Source organism: Pleurodeles waltl, chromosome 7, assembly GCF_031143425.1.
Source record: "Pleurodeles waltl isolate 20211129_DDA chromosome 7, aPleWal1.hap1.20221129, whole genome shotgun sequence".
In the NCBI taxonomy this organism is placed as follows: Eukaryota; Metazoa; Chordata; class Amphibia; order Caudata; family Salamandridae; genus Pleurodeles; species Pleurodeles waltl.
The window spans coordinates 333,978,936-334,002,108 of record NC_090446.1 but is presented as its reverse complement, the minus strand read 5'-3'; the positions used below and the strand labels follow the sequence as shown (position 1 = coordinate 334,002,108).

Sequence of the window (23,173 nt, the reverse complement as noted above, 5' to 3'; positions counted from 1 at the left end):
CTGAACACAAAGTAAATAATTGAAAAATAATCATGTGGTGGCACTAAGCTCAGAATGCATTCACACAATGTTTTTTGGGTCGCCAGGAAGTTGCTGGAGGAACTGGGCGGAAAAAAGGGAACTATGGCGCATATCTAGTATCCTTGTGTGCTCGTTCATTCATTCTGGAGAGAGGTTTTACATCAAATTAAATTAATGACACCTGCTGATTTGTCCCGGAATCCTCTCACTTACACGGAGATTCAGGAGAGGGTTTGGAGTACCCCGTAACTACTCCTACAGGCAACCTTACAACTCACTTCTGGAGACATGCCCGATAATCGCACATTCATGGAACCAGACATCAGGGCTATTGGGACTGAAAAGGTTAAAAAGGTCCTACTGTGGGGCTGCCGATTATGCAGAACAATTTCCTGACATGTCTTGGCTACGGAAGAAGGTTCACCCCACAAGAATAAAAAACACTAATGGAAAAAGTAAGGAACCTACATTTTTCCAACATTGATTCTGGAGGGAGTTTCCCAGATAAGCAGCAGAAACAGAAGCCTGTGTTACCTCTTCTTTTCCTAAGATGAAAATGGAGGCTGGGAACAGGCTGAGTAGGTGTTAGGCGGAAGTGTTAAGGGTAATGTCCAGTCTTTGAATTACCTGCACAAACAGCAAACGGTCTAGACGCTCCTGGTCGAGCAGAAGCTTCTCCTCACGGCGGCGGGCGTTCAACTCTTGCAGCCGTCGGAGCTGCTGTTGCCGCCGCTCTTGCTTCTCCTCCGCAGTAACCGCACTGCCAAGAAGCTTTGTGGAAAAGGGCAGCTGCATTTTGTGCACATTGATTTCATAATACTCCGGTGATCGCCACTTCTGGAGCTCTGAAATGAACGAAAGCAATCAGTGACGATAAAACAATTTGAAAAATACGTAAGCCTTGCAATAGCACCTGGCTTTTCAAAACATACAATTATGGCAGATTTATGGCAATAATAAAACCGCAAAAACTTGTGAAATACTTGAGCACAGCCACAACTGTTCCACAATTATTGACAAACCTCCTAACCCTCACACGAGTCTTTTTACACTGGCCACTTTAAAAACCAACACTCTACCAATTATGTACATAAACCAAAGTAGATCTGGGTCTCACCAAGGTGTGAGCTACTTTACACTAAAGAAGGCACAAGAAGACTACTGGTGTACTGGTGTATTGGTTTCAAATGCATCAGGCTGGTTAGATCCTCCAGAAGGAAATGCTACTTACCTGTAATCTTATTTTAGATAAGGAAGAGAGATAAATGGCTGAACATACATTTTTGCCCATGTGCAAGATCCTGAAACTTGTTGTAAAATATGGAATTATCATGTTTTTGAAAAAAATTATCTGCCCTTTTTTACATGTTCAATTTTTTAACTTGCAATACAGAATACAAAATACATTAGGTTGAAAAAAGATAACGCATAACTCAAGCAGCCGACCTGTCCTAGAATGCCCAGCATGGTCGGTTAGTCAGTACTGGTTTATTCAAGAGATCTAACATGGTATCCTCCATCTTTTCTTTTGGTTTTCTAGAGAGGAGGGCAAAATGTTTCTAAATTCAAAGAAAATGCCCAAAAGTGAGAAACAAAATGACCGTAAGCATTTTATTTTTCAACCATGTAACCAGCATTTTGATTCGCTGCCTGAATGGTGAGTAGCATTAAATCATTCACAGTCATGGTGTTGACTCTAAACTTCTAAACTTCATAAGTTTGAATTCTATGAATATCTACAATTCAGGCATGTACCTGGGACATATCACACAATCTTGCAACCCTCGCAAACTCATCCCAATCAGGCAAACCAGAAGAAACAGAGCTCTCACAGTTGTACAAGTCTCTCCTCAACATTAACGTCCAGATTTTCACCAACCTGCAGGACCAAAGGATGGATGACGTGGGGTTATTGACAAAGGAGGGGTAAATAAATGTAGAATAGTCAAAAGGGAGATGGTAATTTCTGCCAAGCTCTGTCAGATCCAATTTAATTAACTACAGGGTTTACCTTCATTCCAGGTAGAATCCATATGATCCACAAAGTAACTCCACAAACTCCCTTACATAGGAGGGAGGATTTTTCACATAGTTTGGGCCACTGAGTGTTCCAACACTTTTGAGAAGAGGTTGCCCAGGGTTTGTCAAAGGTCTGCTAAAACTTCAAGGTCATCGGCAAGATCTTACTCCTTGGCCTGTTTGAGGACAAAGACTTTTCGCGTGGACAAAGCGAGTCAATAACACCGGACTCCTTCCTTTTGCTAGGTAATTGAGATCTAAACAGGAACAGGAACAGGAACAGGAAAAAGCAAAATGCTGGGGGAGGAGGGGAGAGTTTGTGTGGATAGTGCTCACTGTATTAAGTACCCACATACCCATCAAGAGCAAAGCTGCTTAAACATAGAAAGCCTTAGGTTTAATTGTGCAACAAATTTAGTTTGTCTGCATAACCATGGCAGTCCTCAACGTAGCTCATACTAGCACCTTTCAAGCTTATCCATATGTACTATAGGTATGGATGCTAATGCCACAGACTAATTTGTCAACTGTATTTTGTGTTCAAATGCCACTAAAACTGACTAAAAATAAAACCGTTCCATCTAAATTCTAGGACTTTTTTACATTTAAAAAACAGTGCAATGGAATGGATCCCATCAATGACTACAATGGAGATATAGGCAGCAGAATCGACTCAAGTAAACAAATTCTGTGAAAAGGCTGGGCCTCTTACTGTGTCCACCCTGGTGTATAAAACAATACAACAATGTTGGGGAATTACCTCCAGGTAGTAGCCATGTACAGGTAAAAGAAGGAAAGTGTTTCACATGACAACAGCTGTGGCTGTGTTTCCCCAACATAAAATGAGTGTTGGGTTTCTATGAACATTTTTTTTAGCTTTCTTAACGCATGCCATTATCAAGAAAGAATCAGCGAAGCAATAGATTTTTTCAAAGGGAGAAAGTCAGTGCAGACAAATCTCTAATTTATAATCAATGTTTTTGAATTGTGCATCACTTTTGATTTTCAAAATATCTAAATGTTGTATTAACATACAACAGATGAAGAAACAGCGGTTTTCTGGCCGTATTAGAGAGAAAGGTCCTAACAAAACTACCAACCGATGCAGCAATCTGAAGTTCATTTTTACAATAAGGCTGTATGGGTTGCCAGTGATAAAAATGGTGTCGAATATAGCAAACTGTTCGTAGATCCTGTATTTAGCTTTCACTCCCAGCTGATTTTTATACAAACTGGTAAGGCCACCATCAGTGACATACTACACATCAGCTTTATGAGTCGTTATGAATGGGGGAAGGTTGATTATGAGGAGCAAGGGAAGGGCCATCATTTTGGCAATGCTACTTTCAACTTCCAATGAGTGGAGTGTTTCCAAGTTGGCACAGTAAACATTTTAAGACCGTCCAGATACTCTTTAGTCAGTAGAAAAGTGAAACAAAATGACCAATTATGTTTATGGTTGACCGTGACAGCAGCCAAATGTACTTGTAATACAGGAAAGTGTCCAAAATGTTGCAAAAAAAAATGTAAGGTAATTCCATGAATTCCTGGCATTTTAGCAGGTCGACCTGTTTCTCTAGATGGGGGTGGTGAGGGCTGAGTTATCAGTTTTTAGTTCTTGCAAAGCACTAACAAGCAATGTGCAAGACCGTCAAAGGAAAATACAATTCACAATTGATAGAACTTCCATCAATCTCAAAGGCAATTTGGTGGCACCACAGATGGTTCTGGCACTCAGACTACTTTATGTGAAGACTGCTGTATTTTCTCTTGCAGAGATTAGAGTCTCAACATGGGTCATCTCCAAGAGGAATGCCTTGCTGTAGTGATGTTTGCATAGTCTCCCTTCTTTCATCCACTTGGCCGCTGTCCGAAACGTGTCTGTGGTGCACAGGCTCGGACTGGATGCTGAATGTCAACTGTCTTAAAGGATTGTGACTAAAGCTTCCACAATGAGGTCCAAGATTGAATAACCCTGACTCACAGATGTCTTCAACTGGATACACAGGGCAAAGACTTCAATGTCAAAAGTCTAAATGGAAAACTTTCTTTGAGGTCTTCAGTGTGTAGGTGATGGCACTGTTCCTGTGAGGGACACATCAAGTATCAGAGGGGTTCCCCAATTACCATGAAAGAGGTATCTCCTCCACTGGCACACTAACCTGGTAGAAAGTTCAGAATACTCCTTAGGCTCCTTCCCCCTGTCCTTCAATATCAACACAACCTTTCCTGACGTGTACTCTGCTACCTTTTGGCTAGGCTTGCACCACAGAAATACCATATACTGTAATGCTCAAAGGTAACGGAGTTCAGAAGACAAACCAAACAACTGTATTTTCTTTACCAGACATTTATTCTATTTTACTAACAAAGGAAACACACTTGTCAAATAGAGCTCTTCTGAAAGACAGAGAAGCAGTGAGGAAAAACAGTACTCTGGAAAGTAGAGGTGAAAATAAACTATCAATCAGGAAAACAGTTAAATACAGTGGCTGCCATCAAAGAGGAAAGTAAACTTCAAAAGGCAGAGATCTGTTTAGGTTATTTTGATTTATGGAGTAAAACAGTCAAGTGTCCAACAGATGCAACCATATGCTGCAGGGCACGTTGGGACAGAGCAGCTTGTGGAAATCATAAATGAATCGCCTCAATATTCCTAAAAGCTTTTGATCCCACTACTATTAGTTGACCAAACCAAGCAAGACTGCAGAGGTTGCAATCTCACTTAGACTGTCACAATAAATTGCAAATCCTGACACAGATTAAGATATGACTAATCATGTGAATCTGTCCAGATTGGGTGGTTCAGTACCTACTAACACCAAATAACATGTGATAAGAAGTATGGTTCATCAAAACACATCTTGGCATATAATATAAAGCTCTCTGTGCACTATGCAGTTTGTATAAACACGATGTACCATTATCTAGAAGGCTCATAGTCCAGGCTTGTTTTAGCATACGGTTTCCTCTCTTGACTACCCAGTTTGAATTAAACCTATCCCCAAAAGTATCTACTGATGGAAACGCACTTGGTCCAGGTACACAATTTAGAGGGGATGAGCCGCTTTCTCTAGATGAGTCTGTGGTTGTCTCACAATTGTAGAACACTTAATTTGTTCACACATTTTATACTGCAAAACATACTATTTTGTTTGTTTAGACATTAAACGCGACCAGTAACACTTGCGTAATGCGCAACGTAGCATACACTCCAGCATGCACAGAGCCTATTTCCTTCATGAGTGGCTTTAAATAGATTAAATCAATTAGACTGGTTTGGTATGTACAATCCCAACCCCAGGAAAAATGACTCTAGTGTGCTACATTGTCCTACTAAAAAGTTGTACTTGTCTGGGAAGCTAGGTGGTGGGCCTTTTTAGGTCAAAGGCTACCAGCCAAGGCAGATGTCTGGTTTGCTAACAAGATCTTGGGGACATTTGGAAAGCTTCCCTGGGAATGTACTCTACTCATTGCGAACATGGTTTGTAACTCACAGCTTGTTTTCTAATTGCCGGCTTTATTTGTTTTAGGCTTCTCCAGATTGAGTTTGTCCCTTCCCTGGCTCAAACCCTATTTTTGTATTCTCCCACCAGTACTGGATTTCTGTAAACAGGTTTTTGAATCTTGTTCTTATCTAATGACATTGCTGTGCATTCAAAGACAGAGGTCAAATGTCAGGTGTTGCCTTGCAGGGAGCTTGGAGTTTACTTTTCTTTCTCTGACTTTGAAGTGAGGTTTATGTGATAATCATGCTGGCTTGAGGAAGGCTGTAGATTGTTATTTTTTCTAGCATAACACAATAAAATATTTATTTAAATGTCTGTAAATGAAATGAGCAGATATTTCAAAATATATTAAAATTAGGAAAGCACAAGTGAAGCACTTTTGGTAATTCTGAAGTGTGGTAGAAACAAATATTTTACTAGGTTCAAAATAAATCAATACACTAAGTGATGACATTACCACACGTCGTTTGTATTATATACTTTTTAATCAGTAGAACTGTATGTCTGTGCAAATGTAATAGTAATAATGTCAATTGTAGATATGCTGTCTGTAATGCCAGTAAGCTACCACACTATGCTTATTCCACTTTTCCCTCCTCCACTTTGGGCCACTCCACACCACTGCACTCTATCTCACACTATTCTACTATGCACCACTGCTCCTCTTTGCGCCACTCCATTCTGCAACTTTCAAATCAAATCAAATCATTAACATTTATAAAGCGCGCTACTCACCCGTGCGGGTCTCAAGGCGCTAGGGGGGAAAGGGGGGGTTATCGCTGCTCGAACAGCCAAGTCTTTAGGAGTCTCCGGAAAGCGGAGTGGTCCTGGGTGGTCCTGAGGCTGGTGGGGAGGGAGTTCCAGGTCTTGGCCGCCAGGAAGGAGAAAGATCTCCCACCCGCCGTGGAGCGGCGGGTGCGAGGGACGGCCGCAAGTGCGAGGCCAGCGGAGCGGAGGGGGCGGGTGGGGACGTAGAAGTTGAGGCGTCTGTTGAGGTATTCCGGTCCCTTGTTGTGGAGGGCTTTGTGTGCGTGGGTGAGAAGACGGAAGGTGATCCTTTTGCTGACTGGGAGCCAATGCAGGTGTCTCAGGTGTGCGGAGATGTGGCTGTTGCGGGGTACGTCGAGGATGAGGCGGGCCGAGGCGTTTTGGATGCGTTGCAGGCGGTTTTGGAGTTTGGCGGTGGTCCCGGCGTAGAGGGTGTTGCCGTAGTCCAGGCGACTCGTGACAAGGGCGTGGGTCACGGTTTTTCTGGTGTCGGCGGGGATCCAGCGGAAGATCTTGCGGAGCATGCGGAGAGTGAGGAAGCAGGCGGAGGACACGGCGTTGACTTGCTTGGTCATGGTGAGAAGAGGGTCCAAGATGAAGCCGAGGTTGCGGGCGTGGTCTGCGGGGGTCGGTGCGGTGCCGAGGGCCGTGGGCCACCAGGAGTCGTCCCAGGCGGACGGGGTGTTGCCGAGGATGAGGACTTCCGTTTTTTCAGAGTTCAGCTTTAGGCGGCTGAGCCTCATCCAATCTGCGACGTCCTTCATACCCTCTTGTAGGTTGGTCTTGGCGCTGGCGGGGTCCTTGGTGAGGGAGAGTACAAGTTGGGTGTCGTCGGCGTAGGAGGTGATGATGATGTCGTGCTTGCGTACGATGTCGGCGAGGGGGCTCATGTAGACATTGAAGAGTGTCGGGCTGAGCGATGAGCCTTGAGGTACGCCGCAGATGATCTTGGTGGGTTCTGAGCGAAACGGAGGGAGGTAAACTCTTTGGGAGCGGTTAGCGAGGAAGGAGGCGATCCAGTCCAGGGCCTGGCCTTGGATCCCGGTGGAGCGTAGGCGGGTGATTAGGGTGCGGTGACAGACGGTGTCAAAGGCAGCCGAGAGGTCGAGGAGAATGAGGGCGACTGTTTCACCGTTGTCCATCAGGGTTCTGATGTCGTCTGTGACTGAGATGAGGGCGGTTTCCGTGCTGTGGTTGGTTCGGAATCCGGTTTGTGAAGGGTCGAGCAGGTTGTTGTCTTCCAGGAAGGTGGTCAGCTGTTTGTTGACGGTCTTTTCTATTACCTTGGCTGGGAAAGGTAGAAGAGAGATGGGGCGGAAGTTTTTCAGGTCGCTTGGGTCAGCCGTAGGTTTCTTTAGTAGGGCGTTGACTTCAGCGTGCTTCCAGCATTCGGGGAAGGTAGCAGAAGAAAAAGAAGAGTTGATGACGGTCTGGAGGTGCGGGGCGATGATGTCGTCGGCTTTGTTAAAGATGAAGTGCGGGCAGGGGTCCGAAGGGGCGCCGGAGTGGATAGAGTTCATGATGGATTTGGTTTCTTCCGTGTTGATGTGGGTCCAGTTGTTGAGGGTGATGTCCGGGGAAGCGGGTTCAGTGGTGTATGGTTGGGTCTGGTGTCCGAAGCTGTCGTGGAGGTCGCTGATCTTGCGATGGAAGAAAGTGGCGAGGGATTCGCACAAATCCTGGGAGGGCGTGACGGCGTTGGCGCTGGCGCTGGGGTTGGAGAACTCTTTGACGATGCTGAAGAGTTCTCTGCTGTTGTGGCTGTTTTTGTCTAGTCTGTCGGTGAAAAAGTTCCTTTTGGCAGTGCGGATCAGGTGGTGGTGTTCGCGTGTAGCGTTCTTGAGGGCGGTCATGTTGTCAGCGGTGTGGTCCTTGTGCCAGGCCTTCTCAAGGGCACGACAAGTTTTCTTTGATTCTTTGAGGGTGTCAGAGAACCAGAGAGGTTTTTTGGTGTTGGTCTGTCGATGCGTGCGTTTGAGGGGAGCAAGGTTGTCAGCGCAGTTGGAGATCCAGTTTGTGAGGTTGAGAGCTGCGTCGTTGGGGTCGGTGGTGAGGGTGGGTTGGTTGGCGGCGAGAGCGGAGAAGAGTTGCTCTTCAGGGATCTTGTTCCACTGTCGACGAGGGATGGGTTGAGTGCGGAGGTGGGAGGTCTCGCGTCGGAATGTGAAGTGGACGCAGCTGTGGTCGGTCCAGTGTAGGGCAGAGGTGTGGCTGAAGAAGACGTGTTTGCTGGCGGAGAAGATAGGGTCGAGCGTGTGTCCGGCGATGTGGGTGGCGGTGTTCACCAGTTGTTTGAGGCCGAGGTTGTCGAGCAGGGTGGTGGTGTTGGGGTCGTTGTTTTGTTCCAGATGGAAGTTGAGGTCGCCTAGGAGGATGTAGTCCGGTGAGGCGAGGGCGTGCGGGGAGATGAAGTCGGCGATGGCGTCGCTGAAAGAGGCGCGAGGTCCGGGAGGACGGTAGACGAGGGATCCTCTGAGGGTGGTCCTTGGGTCGGTGCGAATCTGAAAATGCAGGTGTTCAGCGGCGAGGGGGGGGTCTTCGGTGGAGGTGGTGACGCTGATGGAGTCTTTGAAGATGATGGCGACGCCTCCTCCTACTTGGTTGGTGCGGTCTTTTCTGGAGATCTTGTAGCCTTCGGGGATGGCGGGTAGCGATGTCTGGAGCAGAGGAGGCGTTCATCCATGTCTCCGTGATGAAGGCGACGTCCGGGGCTGTGGAGTCCAGGAGGTCCCAAAGTTCAACGGCGTGCTTGTGGACGGAACGAGCGTTGACCAGGATGCACTTGAGGTGGTTGATGGCGCGTGGGCTTGTGGTCGTGGTAGTTGCGTGGTGGAAGATGCGTTTGCAGGAGTTGCAGGCGAAGGGTCCATGGGTGCGTTTGGGGTGAGCTAGGAAGCAGGTTTTGGAGCGCCCTGGGTTGAGGGCGTGGAGGGTGGTGGGGTCGTAGCGGATCAGCGGGGCTTGGGGGAGCTGGGGACCAGGGGTCGTGGCGCTGGGCGCGGGCCAGGCGCGGACGGGCGCAGACGGGCTTGCCATAAGAGGTAGGAGGGGGGGGGAGGGGTCAGCTGGGGGCGAATGGGAGCTGGGGGGCGGGGGCGTGCAGGAGGTCGCGGCGGGAAAGCGCGAGGGAGGGGGGGGGACAGGTAGAGTGAGAGGAGCTGGGGGAGGGGGTTTAGGGTGGAGGAGGGTGAGTGTTAGGAGGTTTGGAGATTAGGGAGAGAGATAGGAGTAGGGTTGTGAAGATAGGGGAGGGGGGGTTGTAGAGGTGGGTGAGGGAGAGAGGTAGAGTGAGAGGATAGGGAGATAGGTAGTAGAGGGGGTGGCGGGAGGGGGGGAGAGATAGAGAAATAGATAGAGAAAATAGATAGAGAAGTCGATAGATAGGGAAATAGATAGATAGACAGATAGGTAGGTAGGAGGAGGTGGAGAGTGGGGGAGTTAGATAGTGAGATAGGGAGCTAGAGAGATAGGAAGATAGGAGGAGTGAGGGAGGTAGATAGCGAACGGGTTAGCTAGGGGTGAGAGAGGGGGAGGCGAGTGAGGGAGGGGGATGAGGAAGGAGCAGGAGGGCAGGCTCGGGGGAAGAAGACGGAGGAGGTAGAAGAGCCGAAGACAGGAGAACAGAGGACAGAAGAACAGAAGACAGAAGAACAGAAGACCGGAAGAGCAGAAGACAGAAGAACAGAAGAACAGAAGACAGGAAGAGCAGAAGAACAGAGAAGAACACAGAAGAACACAGAAGAACACAGAAGAACACAGAAGAAACGAGAAGAAGAAAACAGAAGACCGGAAGAACACAGAAGAACAGAAGGGAAGAACAGAAGAACAGAAGAGAAGAACAGAAGAACACAGAAGAAGATTGCAGAGGGGGAGCAAGGAGGAAGAGACAGAGAGGAGGAAAAGAAGCAGGAGAGAAGGTGAGTGGCGCAGGGCAGGGCGAGGGGCTGGGAGGAGGGGGGTACTTACAGTTAGGTGGGTCTCAGGAACACAGGAACTCGGGAACTTGGAGGAGCTGCAGCGGCAGGGGGAGCGACCTACCCTTGGGTCAAGGGTCGCTACCACTGTCGCGCAGCGGCCGCCATAAGAGGTAGGAGGGGGGGGGAGGGGTCAGCTGGGGGCGAATGGGAGCTGGGGGGCGGGGGCGTGCAGGAGGTCGCGCCGGGAAAGCGCGAGGGGGGGGGACAGGTAGAGTGAGAGGAGCTGGGGGAGGGGGTTTAGGGTGGAGGAGGGTGAGTGTTAGGAGGTTTGGAGATTAGGGAGAGAGATAGGAGTAGGGTTGTGAAGATAGGGGAGGGGGGGTTGTAGAGGTGGGTGAGGGAGAGAGGTAGAGTGAGAGGATAGGGAGATAGGTAGTAGAGGGGGTGGCGGGAGGGGGGGAGAGATAGAGAAATAGATAGAGAAAATAGATAGAGAAGTCGATAGATAGGGAAATAGATAGATAGACAGATAGGTAGGTAGGAGGAGGTGGAGAGTGGGGGAGTTAGATAGTGAGATAGGGAGCTAGAGAGATAGGAAGATAGGAGGAGTGAGGGAGGTAGATAGCGAACGGGTTAGCTAGGGGTGAGAGAGGGGGAGGCGAGTGAGGGAGGGGGATGAGGAAGGAGCAGGAGGGCAGGCTCGGGGGAAGAAGACGGAGGAGGTAGAAGAGCCGAAGACAGGAGAACAGAGGACAGAAGAACAGAAGACAGAAGAACAGAAGACCGGAAGAGCAGAAGACAGAAGAACAGAAGAACAGAGGACAGGAAGAGCAGAAGAACAGAGAAGAACAGAGAAGAACAGAGAAGAACAGAGAAGAACACAGAAGAACACAGAAGAACACAGAAGAACACAGAAGAACACAGAAGAACACAGAAGAACACAGAAGAAACGAGAAGAAGAACACAGAAGACCGGAAGAACACAGAAGAACAGAAGGGAAGAACAGAAGAACAGAAGAGAAGAACAGAAGAACACAGAAGAAGATTGCAGAGGGGGAGCGAGGAGGAAGAGACAGAGAGGAGGAAAAGAAGCAGGAGCAGGAGAGAAGGTGAGTGGCGCAGGGCAGGGCGAGGGGCTGGGAGGAGGGGGGTACTTACAGTTAGGTGGGTCTCAGGAACACAGGAACTCGGGAACTTGGAGGAGCTGCAGCGGCAGGGGGAGCGACCTACCCTTGGGTCAAGGGTCGCTACCACTGTCGCGCAGCGGCCGCCATAAGAGGTAGGAGGGGGGGGGAGGGGTCAGCTGGGGGCGAATGGGAGCTGGGGGGCGGGGGCGTGCAGGAGGTCGCGGCGGGAAAGCGCGAGGGAGGGGGGGGGGGACAGGTAGAGTGAGAGGAGCTGGGGGAGGGGGTTTAGGGTGGAGGAGGGTGAGTGTTAGGAGGTTTGGAGATTAGGGAGAGAGATAGGAGTAGGGTTGTGAAGATAGGGGAGGGGGGGTTGTAGAGGTGGGTGAGGGAGAGAGGTAGAGTGAGAGGATAGGGAGATAGGTAGTAGAGGGGGTGGCGGGAGGGGGGGAGAGATAGAGAAATAGATAGAGAAAATAGATAGAGAAGTCGATAGATAGGGAAATAGATAGATAGACAGATAGGTAGGTAGGAGGAGGTGGAGAGTGGGGGAGTTAGATAGTGAGATAGGGAGCTAGAGAGATAGGAAGATAGGAGGAGTGAGGGAGGTAGATAGCGAACGGGTTAGCTAGGGGTGAGAGAGGGGGAGGCGAGTGAGGGAGGGGGATGAGGAAGGAGCAGGAGGGCAGGCTCGGGGGAAGAAGACGGAGGAGGTAGAAGAGCCGAAGACAGGAGAACAGAGGACAGAAGAACAGAAGACAGAAAGAGCAGAAGACAGAAGAACAGAAGACAGGAAGAGCAGAAGAACACAGAAGAACACAGAAGAACACAGAAGAACACAGAAGAACGTTTGTATTCAAACCCACTAAACTGTTCCATTTTACGGCACTGCATCCTACGGTAATTCTCTCTGCGCCACTAAAATCTACTCTGTACCACTGCACTCTACGCCACTCTATTCCACTCTACAGTACGCACTGAAATTTAGCCTGCGCCATTCACCTCCACTCTATTCTAAGCTGCTGCACACTAAGGCGCGCTATTATACATCAATGCACTCCACATCACTTTACTCAAAACCAATGCAATCTATGCCAATCTACTCTGCACCACTGGACACCACTATACTCTACACTATTATACTCAACCACTTTACTCTGCAACACTGCACTCTAGTCTGCACCACTCTACTACACTCCATGCCAATCCACTCTGTCACTATAAAATACTGTGCACCACTGCAATCTATGACACACTCTGCACCACTCTATGGCACTGCATTCTACCCCACTCCAGTCTAGGTTACTCCACTCTACACGACTCCACTCTATGCCACTCCACTTTGCTACTCTGCATTCTATGCCATTGCACTCTATGACACAAATCTATGCCACTGTACTCTATGCTGCACCACTCCACTGTATGGCACTTCACTGTACTCTGAAACAATCTACTCTACGCCACTGCCCTCCATGCTGTGCCACTACACACTACATTACTTAACTCTACACCATTTACTCAACAATAATGGACTCTACGCCAACTACTCTGCACTCTACACAAATCTACTCTGCAACCCTCCACATGCTACATCACTCTACATCATTGCACTCTGCGCCAATCTACTCTAACTTAATGCCATTGTACTCTGCAACACTGCACTCTATGTCATTGCACTCTACTCTGCACCACTCAGCTCTTCTCCACTGCATGCTAAGCTAACGCACACATCAGTACACTAGACTCTGCATCACTGCACTCTACGCCACTGCGCTCTACTTTACACCTCTGTACTCTACCCTGTACCAGTCCACTTCACCATTCTTTGAAATAATGCACTCTATGCCAATTTACCCTGCACTACTGTACTTAATGCCACTTAACTCTAGGACACTCTACGACACTACACTTCATGATGCTCTGCTCTATTACTCCACTACACAACATTCTACTACACTCTATGATGCTTTATGGAACTCTCTCCATGCCACTTTACACCATTCCATTCTACGACACGCTACTCCACTTTGCTCTATTCCATTCTATGCCACTATGCTACTCCACCCTACGCAATTCAAATCTACATCGCTCTATGCCATTCCACTCTTCAACAATCTACTCTTCTCTACAAAACCCTACCCCACGATATACAACAAACTCTACACCACTCCACTCTGTTCCTCACCACTCCAGGACCGTCATGCCACCCCACTCTGACACTGTATGCCACTCAACTCTACACCACTCTTTGCCCTTCCGTTCCACTTCCTCCACAACACAGCTCTACACCACTCTATGCCTCTACTCCACTCCATAACACTCTACTGTACACCACTCCACTCTCCTTCATCCCACTATCTTTAAGCCATGCTCAACAGTAGCCATGCCCGTGTTCACCATGACTTAAAAATATTGGCAAAGCCAATAGCTCTCGCATAAAGAAGACCTATTGACTTTGCCAATGCTTGTTCGTTGTGTGATGACCGAACTGCCGAGTGCATGTACTGGTCGATCAAAGTTTGCTACTGAGTGACTACTGCTACTTTCCACACCTACATGGCACATTTTGCATACTACTCAGAAGTATACTTTATGGTGTGAATAGCTGCACTTGTGTGCTAGTGTGCCTGGACCTTCACCAATAGAAGCAGTATTTGGAGGGCAAAGATCAAAGTACAATGCTGCTTAACTTTCCTCTTTAGTCTTGGTGACTACTGTTTTCCCGGTGATTTAAAAATCAACATTGTACCACTGTGCCCAAATTAATGAGATCAGATACAAACCAATGAAGAACTGAATTATAAGCTTTTTGCAAAGCTAAGAAGAGTGCATTCAATTCTGCAATTTATGAGGTCGAGTCCCCCAAGGGTTTCACAGGCATATGCTTTATTTTGAATTATTGTACAGCTGCACACACCTAATGCAAGTGTCTCATAGACACTGTTTCTGGTACTACTTGTTGTTAGCTCAATAAATATAGCATTTTAATGTGGAAGCATATTCCAATTTCACAACTGAATTGGCCCGACTTTGGCCCATTGCATACAGCGCACGGGTAATGCATGGGCATTCACAATGCTTGCTTTACTTGCAGCTTCCAAATAAGGTATTGGCGTTACTGTGATTCATTTCTTGCCTTATGCAATTGATTGTTCTTTATTATCGTCTGCAAAGCAGTGAGAACTTAGTCAGAGCAAACCACTCCTCTGCTCAAGTGTATGAATACGATTTCAAGGCTAATAGGTAGTGTTTACCCCTCGCTCTAGAAAATAAGGGTGTGGCTTGAGCGACTGCAAAGTATTCTTATCAAAACATATATATTATCATGCACTTGTAGTAAATGTGCTATTACAAGCATCTCTTTCGTTAGGTCTTTAAGAATCTGTGCAAATATAGACGTGATCATTCGATATAAGGCCATCTCCCTTACTGGATGGTGTGGTAGAGATGAGCTACCAAAGATTAATAATTCATTCCATTACTGCTTGTAATTTTTTAAGAGAACAGGAAAGCTAAAGTAGCCCAAATTTCCCCAAAAAACAAGGTGCATGTCATTTCCCTTTATGGGATAACTCACATGCTGGCAAGATGAAATTCACTAAACAGATTTTACTTTTCCTGAAGTTCAAATTTGCCTCGGCAAATATGAAACTGTCTACATGCTGTAAATGTTCATGCAAGTCATCGTCTCTAATATATACATCATCAACTTACGGGATTTCACCTATTCTAGCATTCTTTCATATGGTTATTTCTAATTCCTTCATCTGTTATGAATGATTCACTATGGAAACGGGAGGGGAACTGCTGCGAGCACAAATTATGCGGCTTGAGAACACAGACAAGAAGAGCACAGAAGGCAAGCAAATTCGCTATTTCTTTTCTTTCCAAGTAAGATCTGTACAAGGCAGACGCCCTTATGGCACTAACTAATACATAAAACCCCGCAGCTTTCAGTGAGTGAAAAGATTTCAGTTCTGTTTTATTAACGCAACTAGTGTCAAAATGGAGTTTTAAATACGATGATCAAAAACACATCTGTTAGCATTACTTTTTAAACAGTTATTTAGCTTTTTAACTTAAATGAATTAGTGTGTTTATGATGACATAAAATCAAGCCTGCATTATATACACAACATTCCTATTACCAGGAAATCCACCACTTCAACGGGGATTGAACTGAAGACCCATGTGAACTTGGAGGTCCTTTTACCAAACACCACTATCTTCGTTTTCTATATATATTTTCTCAGGGAATTTTCTTTACCATACACATCCCGAGTCTCTAATGTCCTTTGTACACCCAGTGGTGTATAGTCCAGCAAAAATAAATCATCTGCATACAGCAAGTAAGGGAAACGCACGGTGCCTACTTCAGGAGAAAACTAACTACATGATATTTAATGAGGCTAGATACGCCAAGAATAGACAAAATAAGATAGAGGCCAGAACACACCACTGCCGGTGACCCTTATCGACAGGAATTCTCCAGACAAATGCCCAGATCTATTCAGCTCAAATTGTGCCCAATTATTATTATACATTGCCTGGATAATACAAAGAAGCTGTCTTGGTGCTTACCAAGCAATGAACTTTTCCCACAGTACTCCTCTACAAACTGTGTAGAAGGCTGTGCGAAAGTCTGAAAGTCTATAAAAGAAAAAGTTCACTTTCCCTCCATCCTCTTCCTTCCTCCTCCCAACCCTGAAAGACGTTTTATCTCTGCCCTATTCAGAAGTGAATTTCTAACCTTTCTCACTATGCTCAGACTCAAAAGTATATTCCAATCCTGGAACTAATGCTAACTCCTACTTCCAGCCCCTGTATGTAGATGTGCAGAAATTTGGCAACATGAAGGAATTGATAGTACTCAAACTCTACTATATTATGAACACCAGCATAATCAGAGAGGCTATTATCAGAGCTCTTATATAATGAAATTGCTGCCAAAAGTTTTTGCTGCACTGCGTGGCACCAAAGGGACAAGTGGATTTATTTACAGCACAAGCAGATTTCGAAAGCAACTTGTCCCATGGACAAGTGGATATTTTATTGAATTCCAAACCAATGCTAAAAACATATGAAAAAAAAAACCAGCCCTTTTGGACCCGCGTTGGTTCCTTCTCAATTTCTACAGGTTTTTGGCCCTTCCTCGTCGCAGGCACTTGGCCCACCTACACAAGTGAGGTATCATTTTTAACAGGAGACCAAGAGGCACACTGGGTGGTAGGAAATTTGTGCCGGCGAGGTGATCCCACACTGAAATACCAGGAAAATGTGATTTGTAGCTAAATTTGAGGTTTGCAGGAGATTCTGGATAAGAAAACACTGGGGATTCATGCAAGACATCTCTCTCTACTCCCCCTGGTGTCTGGTTTTCAGAAATGTCCGGTTTGGTAGGTTTCCCCTAGATGGCCGCCAGGACCAAAACGCAGATGCCCCTTGCAAAATCTGGTTGTTTTGTATTTGATAACTTTGATATGACCGCAATACTTTTTGGGCCCTTCCCCGATGCGAGCATTTGGCCCACCCACACAAGTGAGGCAGCATGTTTATCGTGAGCCATGGGGGAATGCTGGGTGGTAGGAAATTTGTGGCTCCCCTCAGATTTCAGAACTTTCCATCATAGAAATGTGGGGTCAATGGGTTTTTAGACAGATTGAGCTTTGCACAGGATTCTGGGTAACAGAACCTGGTGAGAGCCACACAAGTCACGCCATCCTGGATTCCCTAGGTGTCTAGCTTTCAAAAATTTACAGGTTTGCCTAGGTGCCGGCCGAGATCGGACCTAAAATGTACAGCCAGGCACAGTGCAAAATGGGTCAGTTTTGGGAGGAAAAATGTGATGTGTCCACCTGATGTTTTTGTCCATTTCCTGTCGCGGGAACTAGGTCTACCCAAACAGGTGAGGTACCATTTTTCTCAGGAGACTTAGCTGGACACAGAATAGTAGAGTTAGTAGTGTTATTATCAATTGTCTTTCTCTGCATTTGCTCCATCCAAATCTAAGACCGTGTATAAGAAAGAAATCATTTTGAGAAATGCCCTCTAATTCACATGCCAATATAGGTAGCCCCAAAGTCAGAGATGTGCAAAAAATCACTGCTTCTAAACTCCGTATCTTGTGCCCATTTCAGAAATGTATGGGTTTCCTTGATACCAATTTTTCACTCTTTAAATTTTACCAAATAAATTACTGTATACCTGATGCACAATGAAAAACCAGTGCAAGGTTCTGCTCAATTATTGGCTCTGGGTACCTAAGGTTCTTGGTGAACCTACAAGCACCATATACCACCGCAACCAGAAGGGTTCAGCAGACGTAACAGTATATTGCTTTCGACAATCTGCCATGTTTCTAAGAAATCAGAGCTGAAAGTGTAAACATAAAATGGTTGTGTTTTTTTCAACTCAATTTGAATATTTGTTTTTATTTTAACTGTTATTTTTTTTATAGGAAAACCTTAAGGATCTACATAAATGAACCCTTGCTGAATTTAGAATTTTGTCTCCTTCTGAGAAATGTTCAGATTTCCGGCATCCACCACTGGTTTCACACCCATTTCTACCACTATCTGGAAAGAGGATGACAGCACAAAAAGTAGGAAAAATGGGCTACGTTCCAGTAAAAGGCCAAAACTGTGTTGAAAACTTTGGTTTTCTGATTCAACTCTGCCTGTTCCTGAAAGGTGGGAAGATTGTGATTTTAGCACTGCAAACCTACGTTGATGCCATTTGCAAGGGGAAAAAAACGGATGCTTTCTTCTGAAGGACTTTTTCCCCACATTTTCCCCCAAAAAAAGAAAGAGAAAAAAAAAAAAAAAAAATCGCTGTATTTCCTAATTTCTTGGGCTCCTCCAGGGGAATCCACAAACCCTGGATACTTTTAGACTCCCCAGAGTTTTGAATTAAGGACGCAAATTTGACATGGATCCCTTATGTGGACAAAAAGTTAAGGGGGCTTAAGCGCTAACAACCCCAAATAGCAGATTTTAGTGCAAAGAAATGCTCACTTTCTAAAAGTGGCATTTCTAGAATAGTAATATTAAATCTGACTTCACCAGTCAGCAGGATTTTATATTATCATTCTGGCCATATTAAATATGACCTTCCTGCTCCTTTCAGATCAGCAGCTGCCACTTCAACACTGTATGAGGGCAGCCCCAATGTTAGCCTATGAGGGGAGCAGGCCTCACAGTAGTGTAAAAACGAATTTAGGAGTTTTACACTACCAGGACATATAACTACACAGGTACATGTCCTGCCTTTTACCCACACAGCACCCTGCTCTAGGGGTTACCTAGAGCAGTGTTTTTCAACCTTTTTTGGGCAAAGGCACACTTGTTTCATGAAAAAAATCACGAGGCACACCACCATTAGAAAATGTTAAAAAATTTAACTCTGTGCCTATATTGACTATATATAAAGTAATTCTCTTGAATAGGAATCAAATAAACACAAAGAAAGTATTTTATAATTACTTTATTATGAAATAGTAAGTAAACAGAAATATGAAAAATTATAAAATACTTTATTCAGTGCGCAACCTGGGCCTGTTTGGCTGAACACAAAGCTGATATTCTGGCTGGAATCGAAGAAAGACACACACGTAGCTCTTCGTCAACAGCTCTCAGTCTCTCTCTGTATTTAGTTTTTATAGCAATCATGCTTGAAAAGCTCATCTCACACAGATATGTAGTGGAAAATGGGAGCAATGTCAAAATAGCTTTGTTTGCCAGAAGGGGGAACTCCTTGGCAGTATCCAACCAAAAACTGTCCAAAGGTAGATCAGCAAATCTTAGCTTGAAACCACGATTTTGTCTCAGTTCAGTTAGTTCCTCCTGCTCCTGTAAAGTCATGTCCTTTCCACCAACTGATGCTGAGCTATAAGGGTCCCTAACCCAGTCAAGGCATTCAGTGGAGACTGAAGAGAAATAAAATGACAACTTCTCCTCGAGAGTTTTTAAATGTTTAACTATTATCTCACACAGTGCAGCAGTGTGAACACCTTGCCATTGCTTGGTGAGTGTGAACATTTCAAGATTGCCACTTTCCACGTGTTGATGCCAGAGTTGCACCTTTGAACGGAATCCATTTATTTTATCTGTACTTGTAAGCAGGTTTTCATTTCGGCCTTGCATTCGTGTGTTCAGTTCATTCAGATGATGAAATATATCTGCCAGGTATGCCAGCCTTGCACACCACTCATCACTTGCAAGCAGCTTTGCGTAATCTGACCTCTCATTTGTCAGAAACACTTTAAGTTCCTCCCGCAGCTCATACACACGAACCAAGACCTTGCCACGCGACAACCACCGGACCTCCGTATGAAACAGCAAGGTTTTATGCTTCGCTCCCATCTCCTCACACAAAGCTGCAAATATGCGAGTTTTCACGGGTCGTGACTTTACAAAGTTTACCATGCGCACAACATCATCCAACACATGAACTAGGTCTGCTGGTAAAGTCTTGGCTACGAGGGCCTCACGGTGTAAAAAACAATGCGTAACAATAACATCTGGATTTCTTTCCTTCACTCTGCTTACAAAGCCTTTGGTGCGCCCGACCATGGCTGTAGCTCCATCGGTGCAGACACTTGTGCAGTTTTCCCACTTAAGTCCTCCTTGTTCAAGGTATTCTGATGTGACCCGAAAAATTTCTTCTCCTGTTGTTTTTTCTGGCAATGCCTTGCAAAAAAAGAAGTTTTCTCTAATTGCATCACCATCAACAAAACGCACATTGGCCAAGAGTTGAGCATGTCCACTGATATCAGTAGACTCGTCAAGTTGCAATGCAAATTTCTCACTGATACGGATCTTTTCCAAAACCACACTTTCGATGTCTGCAGACATGTCATTAATACGTCTGGAAATTGTGTTGTCTGAGAGAGGGACTTTGGCTATTTCCTTAGCTGCTTCAGGTCCGAGCATCTCCTGTACAATAGCTTTGCAGGCGGGAAGTATTAATGTCTCTACCACAGTGTGCGACTTTTTTGACTTGGCTATAAGTTCAGCAACTTGATAGCTAGCTTTAAGAGCTCTTTCATTTACCTTTGTGGTTTTTCTCATGAAAGTTGCCTCTTTCTCCGTGTTTTCAAGCAGGCGAACAAAATAGTCCGCATTCTTGTTTTGAAGCGAAGGGTGTTTCGTTTGGAGATGGCGTTTAAGTTTGCTTGGGACCATAGCACTGTTAGCTAGCTTTTCACCACACACCACGCACAGTGGAGTTGGTTTGTTTGCATCTCCGGTGAAAGTAAATCCAAATGAAATATAGCTTTCGCTATATTGCCTTGTGCCAGACAATTTGCTTGAGCTAACCATCTTTGCTTTCTTTTGATCCCCACTCATACTTCGGCTCTCATCTTGCTCCAAATTTTGTTCAGAGTCCAGTTCTTTCCTTTTCAAAAACTTGTCCATCACTGCAGTATCTCACTGTCACTCAGTACTTACTGTGCTTGTCTCCTCCAGATAGCCGCTGTCCGTCACACTCAGCACTCTTCTGCGCATGTCTCCATCCAGATCCATCAGTCAGCGCTCTTCTGCTCTTCTGCTCATGTTTCCTCCAAATCCATATCCATTGGCGCTCTTCTGCTCATCGGCGATCTACTGCGATGTCTCCTCCTGTCCTCCTCCTGTTAGTGTAACAGTGACACCGGAGCTATTTATAGTCCTTAACATCAGTGGTGGGATTCAAAAAGTTTAGTAACCAGTTCCGACATTCAAGCATGGTTTAATATTTGTTTCTTTAATGGCAAACAAAAACGTTGCACACGCCAGAAGGATTAAGATAGCATGGTGTTTTTAACACTAACGGCGCAGTTTCAAGGGTCAAGTATCAGGTTTTGGAGACTGAGTTCAATCTGAAACCTCGGAGACGCTGGTTTAGAAGCATCTGGTTACGTAGACATCAAATTGGTTCAGCACCTCTGCAGCAAGTTTATGCGGCATCGGGGTCCCTGGAAGCCACACACTGTGACTATTCTAGGGCACTGAACCACTTATCTTTCTAATCACCTGAAACACCTGTGGTTTGTGTCATCTTTCTACAGTTAAAGTGCTGGAACTTTCATTGCTATGGGGCTCAATGTTACCAGAATAAAAGTACATATATGCATAACTCCATGATGAATTCCTCCATGAATTCCACCACGATGCCCCCAATGAAATCTTCAATGATGCCCCCGATGAACACTTCCATGATGCCCCCGGTGAACTCCTTCTGTGAGGTAAGTGCCATTCTAGTTTTGAATCCTAGGTACTCTGAGAAACAACTTGTGTTTTGGTGTGTATGAGAGGAAGAGGTGTATGATACATCCTTAATTCTTATTAACTCGCTGTAGCTCACCTCAATTTTGAGCACTCAATTTTACTAAAATTAGCTGTAACTACAACAATAATACTGTAAGACCTGGCAGCCTTGCTATGGTTTTCTCTAACTTTTTGCATTCAGACCACATGTTTTAGAACTAGACCACAGATATGTGTAACCTTACCTTCTCCGTGGTAGACCCCCTTCTCCTTGTCTCTCGTTACCGCCGCTCTCTCGTCCTCCTCGTCCCGCTCCTCGACGAGACTCCTTCGTCTCGTCCTGACCTCGTCGCGCTTTCCCTCTCTTTCGGCTCCGGCCCCCTTTTCACCACTCCCCCGGAAGTCCTGAAGCGTTTCCCTGGAAACAGGGAAACGCGTCATCGACGCCCGGAGAGTTCCCATGGAGACATGGGAACGCGCAACGGGCTTTTGAGAAGCTGGTTGGCACTGGCGTGGACGTGGTCGTAACGACCCGTTCACAATGCCCTACTGTCCGGCGCCCGCCGCCCTAGTGGGCGGAAATTTGACATTTTTTTTTTTTTTTTTTAATCTTACGAATTTTTCCTACGGCACACCAGGCAACATCTCGCGGCACACTAGTGTCCCGCGGAACAGTGGTTGAAAAACACTGACCTAGGGCGCACATTAGGGGTGACTTATATGTAGAAAAAGGGGAGTTCTAAGCTTGGCAAGTACTTTAAAATGCCAAGTCGAAGTGGCAGTGAAACTGCACACACAGGCCTTGCAATGGCAGGCCTGAGACAAGGTTAAGGGGCTACTGAAGTGGGTGGCACAATCAGTGCTGCAGGCTCACTAGTAGCATTTAATCTACAGGCCCTAGGCACAGATAGTGCACTCTACTAGGGACTTATAAGTAAATTAAATAGCCAATCATGGATAAACCAATCAATAGTACAATTTACACAGAGAGCATATGCACTTTAGCACTGGTTAGCAGTGGTAAAGTGCCCAGAGGTCAAAAGCCAACAACAACAGGTCAGAAAAAATAGGAGGAAGGAGGCAAAAGTTTGGGGATGACCCTGTCAAAAAGCCAGGTACAACAAAGGGTAAATCGCTTCAAATCTTCCATGGAAAGAGTTATAAACCCCAATTTATGCTGTTGAGTAACCTTTTTCAAGCGAGATTTCATAGTCTGACAGAACGCATCAAACCAACCTACAGCTCTATCATGGACTTTCCCTCATCCTGTATGATTGTTCAAATTCATTTGGATACGTTTACGCATTTTTGAAAAACATATTATACCAAACTAATAAATCTTGAATCATCTCATTCAATGCAACAAGAGTGTCTGACACTAGGCATGCAGCTTGATGGCTTAAATAGGGCTGGTCCAAGTGTGTCAAGAGCCTCAGAGGATAACCCATGCCCAGCTGTAAAGCCCTGTCGAACCCTGTGAGTTCCTCAAAGCATCAAGCAGCAGAGAGAGCTCAATGATCACTTCCTTTGAAGTTCATTACTTTAAAATGTAATTAATGCCCAATCTGC

General features: G+C 45.7%; 1 protein-coding gene across 1 annotated transcript in view; it reads right to left on the bottom strand.

Moving 5' to 3' along the window:
• ACTR5 (actin related protein 5) overlaps positions 1-23,173 on the bottom strand; it is a 156,210-nt gene that overhangs the window by 64,188 nt on the left and 68,849 nt on the right. Inside the window, exon 4 of the mRNA XM_069243778.1 lies at positions 649-866. Coding sequence (XP_069099879.1) covers positions 649-866 — 218 coding nt within the window. The remainder of the gene's footprint in view (positions 1-648; positions 867-23,173) is intronic.